The 7,627-nt window shown below is 51.8% G+C and overlaps 2 protein-coding genes across 2 annotated transcripts in view; one reads left to right on the top strand and one right to left on the bottom strand.

Annotated features, from left to right (window-relative positions):
- Positions 1-3,430, top strand: part of Cd72 (CD72 molecule) — an 8,040-nt gene extending 4,610 nt beyond the window's left edge. The window contains exons 6-9 of the mRNA XM_010619326.2: positions 1,215-1,360; positions 1,970-2,088; positions 2,744-2,899; positions 3,153-3,430. Coding sequence (XP_010617628.1) covers positions 1,215-1,360; positions 1,970-2,088; positions 2,744-2,894 — 416 coding nt within the window. The 3' untranslated portion in view covers positions 2,895-2,899; positions 3,153-3,430. The remainder of the gene's footprint in view (positions 1-1,214; positions 1,361-1,969; positions 2,089-2,743; positions 2,900-3,152) is intronic.
- A 5-nt stretch (positions 3,431-3,435) lies between these two features.
- Positions 3,436-6,519, bottom strand: Tesk1 (testis associated actin remodelling kinase 1). Its single transcript, XM_019206799.1, has 6 exons — positions 6,380-6,519; positions 5,727-5,817; positions 5,406-5,489; positions 5,175-5,264; positions 4,930-5,044; positions 3,436-4,591 (listed from the first exon to the last, which is right to left on the bottom strand). The coding sequence occupies exons 1-6, from the start codon at positions 6,517-6,519 to the stop codon at positions 3,705-3,707; spliced, it is 1,407 nt and encodes a 468-aa protein (XP_019062344.1). The 3' UTR covers positions 3,436-3,704.
- Positions 6,520-7,627: the final 1,108 nt, after the last annotated feature.

The following is a 7,627-nucleotide window of genomic DNA, read 5'->3' as shown; positions in this document are numbered from 1 at the left end:
CCCCCTCTGGGGTCCTTGGGTCCTTCCTGGGTCTGTTGTCGCGCAGGCCGGGAGCTCCCGCGCTGGCCGGGAGCTCACGCGCACGCCGCCGGGTGATCGCAGACAGGCAGGTCTGCAATTGCTGAGTGTTTTCCTAACTCCCCTCCCCTCCCCTGTTCAAATATGTTCCATTCTTCATATTGGAGCCAGGATGATCCTTTAAAAGCACAAATGTGATCATGCTCTCCCAGTCTAGGTCATGTCATTACAGAAAATTCATTATGTTAAAGTGATGGAATACATACTACATGTTCCAGACATCCCAGATACTTGGTATATAGCATGTGAGCAGAAGTCCTCTATTCAAAACCCTCCTTGGCTTTTTCTGCCTAATACAAAATGTAAAATAATATTAGGGGATAGGTGTGCTAGTTATCCCCTAATATCGCTAATATCCCATAATGGCCACACCAGTTTCTTTTCATTCCTCTAAGTCACCACAGGACAGTATATCAAAGGGAATACTGGGTAGGGATATGAGAAAATGAAGACAGGAGAGGGGAACCAGTGGACAGGGAGTGGATTTTGAGTGATGGAGATAAGGCTGATGGGTCAAACCCATGGAGAGAAGCGGGTTGGGGTCAGGAGCTCAGATTGAGGTGTGGGATGTGAAGGAAGTCAGTCATGTTTAAAGGGATAGCCAGGAAAAGAACAAAGAAATTTTGAGGTGTGAAGGAGGGAAATGGAGAGTGCTAACACTTTTAGCAAAACAGGAACCAAGGTTGTCTGCTTACCAAAGCATGGAGAGAGGACATGGCCGGTGGCTGGTGGAGTGTTGGCAGTTGGGAATGCTTTAGGGAGTAATGGGGTGAAAGAAAGAAAGAAAGAATGAATGAATGAATGAACGAATGAACGAGAGGCCTAGTGACCAGTTACCTACAGGTGAGGTTAACCAAATTGTTGGATTGGACTGTAATCTTTCAGAAATTGGGCATAGTAAAACTAGCCTGGTTAAAATAAACCTCCCAACAAGTTGGGAAGTAATATTGTTGAATGTTAAGGATTTTACTAAATATGTACAAGTACAGCATTTCCAGGGGAGACAAAATAAGAAAGATTGCAAAGATCAAGGACTAGAAGACATTGAGATTAGAAGGGCATATTGTTGGCCCTAGGCTGTTGAGTAATCACTTTCATCCCAAGTGCTGCTGCTGTCACACTCTTCCTTCTTTTAGACACCTGCTGTCTGATGGGATGGACACTGCATGAGAAGCGCTGCTTTTACTTCTCACCAACTGAGAAAACTTGGGAAGAGAGCCAAAACCATTGTACATCTCTGTCCTCCAAGCTGGCCACTTTGGGTCAACGTAATCAGTATTTAGTAAGTATACCCTTATCTACACATAGAAGTGGGTAGTTAGGTAAAGGGAGGTATGGCATCAAGTCAGGAAGGGCACTGCACACCTGGCGTGCAAACCATGGCTCGCATTCCTTTCCCATAGTATAGTGATAATCACACCAGTTGTCACTGAACTTGGAAACAGCCTCTCTGCACCTTCTCAGCCCTATGCTCCAGGTGGCTGCTCCTGACTGATTACAGTTGGCGTGAGAGCTGAAACTTCTGAATCACCTCTGCTTTCACTTGTGTCTATCTCAACTTTCTGGTCAGCCTTCTGGGCTTAATGGTTTGACTCTCATGGTCTTTCAGACAGTCAAGTGGCTGGCTGGGAGAGACAGGTTCCTTGGGACCAACACAGCGTACAGAACAACTCCCCTCCAAGGGATGGCAGAAATTCTTACCCACTTGGGAGATGAACTAAAGAGTGGCACTTGAAGGATGAAGGGACAGGTCATCAATGAGCTGTCATGTACCAACCATGGGCATAGCCTTCTTGCCAAAACTCACAGGCCACCTCCTGAGTTTTCATTTTCTTTCGTATTTCTCATCACTCTCCGCATATCTCTGGTTTCTCTGAATCTTCCCCTGCAGGCACTCCCCAGCAGCTTTGATAAATTATTGTCAGATGGTGGCGCAGATACATATTGGATTGACCTCAACACTGATAATGTCCGGCAGATGACTTGGTCAAATGATCGCTCAAATTACTGGTAAGTCTGTGAGCACTTTTGGATATGTTCAACCCCACAACCCTCTCATAAAGACATAATAATACAATCTCTTCCCATGCACTGGTCCCAAAACTCTTCCACAAATCAATGTTACAACTGTCCGTTTCCTCTATTTGGTTAATAACTCTTTAAGACATTCTATTTTATCCCCACTACCTACAGATCCCTGCCACATGCTTTGAAAAATAAATACTGGATTGAGGAATCTATGTCATCTTTCAGAGGGAGAAACAATTAGGGCCTCACTAACTTCTCATCCATGTGACCAGGCTACCCAAACTGAGGCTGTACTTTCTCAATTAGGCCACTTGGGGCGCTAGAGGCCTCTCCCCTCTCAGGGAAGTCTGCAAGGGAGCAGTGCAGTAACTTGGAAGATCAGCCTTAGGGACCCTGAAAAGAGGGTGGCCTTCTCATGCTCCCTATTCATGTTAGCACCTTGGGTGATTTTTCCTCCCTTGGTCCTAAAGCCTCTTCTAGTTGTGAGTCTAGAAATCAACCTTGGAACCATGAGTAGACATGGTCTTATGCAGGTAGGATGGGTTGGGAGTTGGGCTAGGTTTTATACAGAGCAAGGGGAGAGAAGGAAGAGCTAGGAAGGGTCCAGAGTATCCCAGTTCTGCTTTATATTCTGTAGGTATTCTTCTCAAACCAAAAACTGTGCCAAAGTACAAAAACTGGAATGGAGATCAAGATGGCAGATAGCAAGAGACTGTACACAGTCTTTTCGGTATATCTGTGAACTGGCAGCTTTCAAGTTTCCAGACTGGGATCACTCTTTGCAGTGAGCTGGGTAAGTGAGAGAGGTGCTGAGACATGAGTCAGGGCTTGAGTGGTAGAGGGACCCAGAGGTCAGATAGAAAACTCTTTGTCACAGCATCCAGTGGGTTGGTCTGCTTATGTAAGGGTGGGTTGGGCAGAGATGGGCAGATAAAGCCTAGGACAGGAGGGAGGCTGCCCAGGGAGCTGGGGAGGAGAGACAGGATAAGATGGATGAGGGTTTAGTGATAGCAGCTGTGGAGCTCACTGATGCTTTACTCTTCCAGAATGCATTGCCAACAGACCTTGTGACTCCCATCCCTAACCTGTGGCCCGTTACTCCCGACGTCATCATCATCCCCGGCCCTCCTTCATTCTGGGCAGTGGTCAGCCAAGCGCTGATCCACCCTGACACTTCTAGTCAGCCAATGGCCTGCTTGGAACCCAGGCAGTTCCTGGGAAGAGGGTGAAGAAGTCTCTGGAAGGGACCCTGGCCTCCCTCAGGAACCTCCCATACTGGAAATGGGTGGGGAGGAGGGTGCATGGGCTGAGTAGATGGGGCGGCCCGGAGCCAGCCAGGCAGTTTTATTGAAATATTTTTAAATAATTTGCACGTGTTAGTCTTGTATGTCAGCAGTGCTGTGTCTGGTTCAGTGATCCCCACAGGACAGCAAGCCCAGGGGTTGTATTCTGTCCCTCAAGTCCATGCTGAGGCTCCCCTATATGGGGAGAAGAGTCGGTCAGCCTATCTGGGGCTGGCGTTGTCTGGTAAGTGCACTCTGTCCTCACAAGGTGTCCAGAAGGCCAAAGTTGGAGGCCTGAGATCACAGGCCTCATTGCTAAGAGCGTGCCCCAGGCAGCTGCAAGCTGGGTGTAGGTGGCTTGGCGTGGTGCCCTCGGTGGCAGAGGAGACTGCCTGCCTCACAGTTCAGGTTGCGGTAGCGGGCAACAGCTGGGGTGGGGCGGGGGCACATGGACAGGAAGCCAAAGCTGAAGGGGCCAAGGCAGCAGCCAGGGCAGGGCAGCCCCTCCTCAGGCTCCCGGGAGGCTGAAGGGGGTGGCGAGGGTTCTGTCCGCTCCAGGGCTGCTGCCCGGGGCAGGCTATGCTGAGCCCGGTTCCAGGGCTCCCCAGCCCACCCCTGTGGAGAGTTGACCACCACAGCTGGGGGGTTGTTGTTGAGGGGCGGTCCTGATCTAGGGGACCAGGGTTGGGAGGCTGAGGAACAAGTGCTGATGAAGTTGTCTGTGGCCACAGCCAGGGGCAGCTGGGGAGCTGGTCCCAGAGGTTCTGGTTCTGGGCTGCTGCCCTCACACTCCATCTTCTCGTCAGCCGAGGGGCCCATGGGGGGAGGGCCGGGGCCTGGCAATGCAGTCTCCATACGTCGGGGAAGCTCAGGGGATGATGGTAAAGAGCGGCAGCGGCGGGCAGGCGTCCCAGGCTGGACCAGATTCTCCGGAGTGGTCACCAAGGGTAGCTGGGTGGAGGGTAGTGGTGATGATGGTACGAGGGGCAGGGGAGTGAACGGCTTGCTGGGTGTGTCCAGGAGCTTGATCTTGCCACCCCCGAGGTCTTCCCGTAGTGAGAAAGGGTTGACTCGTGTTAGATTATCCCCCCAGTTGGGGGGTGATTCTGGTGATGGGGGAAGGAAGAGGTCTGACCGGCTTCGAGAGAGTCGGGGGTCTGGCCTGGGAAGTGTGGCAGAGGAACCTCCTCTTGGAACAGACCCTGTAGGCAGAGAAGTCTGTGATCACTGTTCTCAGCTTTTGATCATAGCTCTCCAGGAGCCTGATGGCACTAGAACTCAGAAAAGGGAGTCTCACAAGGAGTTTTGCAAAGGGGGAAAGTCGCCTCCAGCCACCTTTTACCTCGTCTTTTCTTCCTGCACTCCCTCAAGCAGGTTCTAGCAGTAGAAAATATCTTCTCTGAGATGTCTTCCCACCCTACCCCACGCGACTCTCAGCTTTTCCAACTAAAATCCACTTAGCCTCCCCCAGATAACTTTTGAGTTCTAAGGAGGAGAGAGGCAAAATGACTCCTACTGGGCCAAGGTCATGCTCACTTACCCTGACTGTGTGTCAGTGGAGTCCTAGTGAGGGGGGCTGGCTCAGGCAGCTGCTCCAGGATCCATTCCAGGTGCTGGGTGATTTCAGTGAAGGGGGCTCGGGTGCTGGGTTCCATCTGATGAGCAGACAGGGGCGGCTTTACTCAGTCCTCTGAAAGAGGGTCCCTGAGTTTTCCTCCCATCACCTGGAAGCCATGTCAGCTCATGAATGTGGCAGGGGACCAGGAGGGAGCATGAGGCTCTTACGCTGCAGCAGTGGATAGCCAGGAGCAGGAAAGGCAGCGGGCAGTCATCCCCCACCAGGGTTCGGAAAGCCGGCACATCCAGGCCAAAGTCCTGTGGGGACAGGGGAGGGGCCTGAAGTCAGCCTTCCTTGGGTTCTCCTCCTGCCTCCCTATGAGGATCTCAACCTCCCGAGCCCTCCTGAGGTATGAAGCACCTAGTCTAGAGTCTCCTCTTTCACCTAGAGATAGTCACCTCAGTGCGGGGCAGGTAGTCAGGATCTGCAGGTACTCGGGCAATGAGTTCACAGAGCACAATCCCAAAGGCAAAGACATCAGCCTAAGGGGAGAAGATGATAATGACAGGGGGAGGAACTGACAGTTCTCATTCCAGCATTCAGTTGGAATAGCCCAGAATTTGGGTGGGGGAATAATCTTGTCAATTTCAATGTGTTGGAAAGGTGACTCTGAGGGTTATGGGGACTCTTAAGGTTCCTAATATTTGGTGGGTTTGTCATTGGGATGGAACCATAGAAAGGTGTCTGGAGAGCCTTGAAGCCATGAAGGATTGTCTTACCTTTTCATCATACAGCTCTCCCCGCAACACCTCTGGAGCCATCCAGTATGGGGAACCCACCACAGCCAATGGCTCCTTACTTGCCCCTTCCCTGCAGGGGCAGCGGTCAGAAACATCCCATTTAGGCATCCTCCCCAGGCAAAAGGGAACAAGGTGAGCTCCCTCCCCACCCCAAGGGAAATGTTCCAGGGAGCTTTACTTCAACAGGGGACCTCTGGGAGGCTTTAGGGTAACAGGGTCACCTCACCTATACACGGGAATCTTTTCAGCCAGCCCAAAATCACCCACCACAGCTGTGAAGCCACGGTCTTCTCGTCGGACCAGGCAGTTCTGACACACACACAAATAGGCATTCTCACACACCCATTACCATCTGCTCTCTGGTCTCCCAATATAAACCTAAAGACTCATCACTGTAGCACAACTGCAACCCACTTTTCCAGTTGTCCAGTATACCCCAATAGTGCAACATTATCCAACTCTCTAGTGTGAACCTTTGGAGGACTCTCCTCATCCCAGATCTCCCACTATTCTCCAATGCCTTGTCACTGCAATACCCTAGTAGAAATATTGTCTACATTCCAACATCAGTGGATCAGTTACAACAAAATAGTCTCAAACCCTCCATGTCTCCACCCACCTGGCCATCCTACCTTGGATGTGAGATCTCGGTGGAATACACCTTTGGCATGCAGGTACCGCAGGCCTCGGGCAATGTCCAGAGCCAGCTGGAGCCTGACTGGCCAGGACAGAGGCTCTGGAGAGCTGAGCAGCTGTTCCAGGGTCCCCCCATTCATATACTGGGACAAAAGGGTAGGAGAAAGGAAATAAATGTTAAGGCTTCAGTCGTCTGTACTGTAGGCCTCTCGCTAATTAGGCTGGGGATACCCAGGAGAGTATCCCCCCTCACAATGATCAGAAGGGTGAGTCTGTGATCTAGGGACTCCCATTCACTTTCTAGGACTGCCCAGTAGTTACTAGCCATGTGCAGCTATTTAAGTTATTAAATTTAAATGTTAAATTAAACATTCAGTTCCTCAGTCACATCCCCATTTTCCATGCTCTAAGCTAGCCATGTGTGGCCGATGGCTATTGTATCAGACAGCACAAATACAGAGCATTTCCAACGCTGTAGAAAGTTCAACAGGGCAGCACTGTTCCAGGTAATACACAGAATGAGGGCTCTTAAAAGTGGTTTGGCCAAAGGGAAGTTCAGGAAGCCTCCCCTGGGAGAAGGTCCTGTGCCTCTCCTCATTCCTCCGCAGACCCACCAGGTGCCCTCCTCTCTTTTCCCTTGGCGGCAGAAGTGGGTTCCCGATTTCTGGCCTGCCCTCACCTCTGTAAGAGCGTGCAGCTGCCCCTGATGCACACAGACTCCCATGAACCTGGAAGAGGATGGGGAAGACAGGAGGGTAGGCTTAAGAGCTCCAGCCAGGCCTCATTTCCCACTTTTCAGCGAGCGGGATGCCCACCCACCCCTCTGTGAACAAGTTGCCCAGCCAGAGGCTGGAGCTGCTCACCTTAGGATGTTAGGGTGCCTGAGACGGTTCATCAGCTGCACCTCTCGTAGAGTGTTGCCCCGGTTACTGGGGAGCTTGTTCATCTTCAGCACCATGACTTGCCCCGACTGTCGGTGCCGAACCTGGGGGCAGCAAAGGCCGGCGTGGGCCCGACAGGTTGAGCGGGTCGTCGGAGTCCGGGTTCTTTATCCCAGCTGTGGGCCCTCAAGTTCTAGCCTCCGGTGGAAGGCTCGGTTCCGCCCCTCTGCCATCTCGTCAGATCCTACCTTGTAGACCTCGGAGAAGAAGCCGGCCCCGATCTTCTCGGCGCAGTGGAAATCGTCCACACGTGCCAGGCTGGACACGGCGCTGCGGAGAGCCCGGTAGGAGGAGGGGCGGCCC

This window comes from Fukomys damarensis, unplaced genomic scaffold (assembly GCF_012274545.1).
Source record: "Fukomys damarensis isolate Sample0158 unplaced genomic scaffold, DMR_v1.0_HiC HiC_scaffold_36, whole genome shotgun sequence".
Classification (NCBI taxonomy): Eukaryota; Metazoa; Chordata; class Mammalia; order Rodentia; family Bathyergidae; genus Fukomys; species Fukomys damarensis.
This window is presented reverse-complemented; position numbering and strand designations above follow the sequence as displayed.

Excerpts from the sequence above, each read along its gene's own strand:
- Tesk1 (XM_019206799.1), bottom strand. The coding sequence starts at position 6,519 with ATGGGGGGACCCTGGAACAGCTGCTCAGCTCTCCAGAGCCTCTGTCCT. Across the intron at positions 5,490-5,726 it reads GAGAGCTGTATGATGAAAAG|GCTGATGTCTTTGCCTTTGG; the intron begins GTAAGACAATCC and ends TTCTCCCCTTAG. Across the intron at positions 5,265-5,405 it reads ACTACCTGCCCCGCACTGAG|GACTTTGGCCTGGATGTGCC; the intron begins GTGACTATCTCT and ends CTGTCCCCACAG.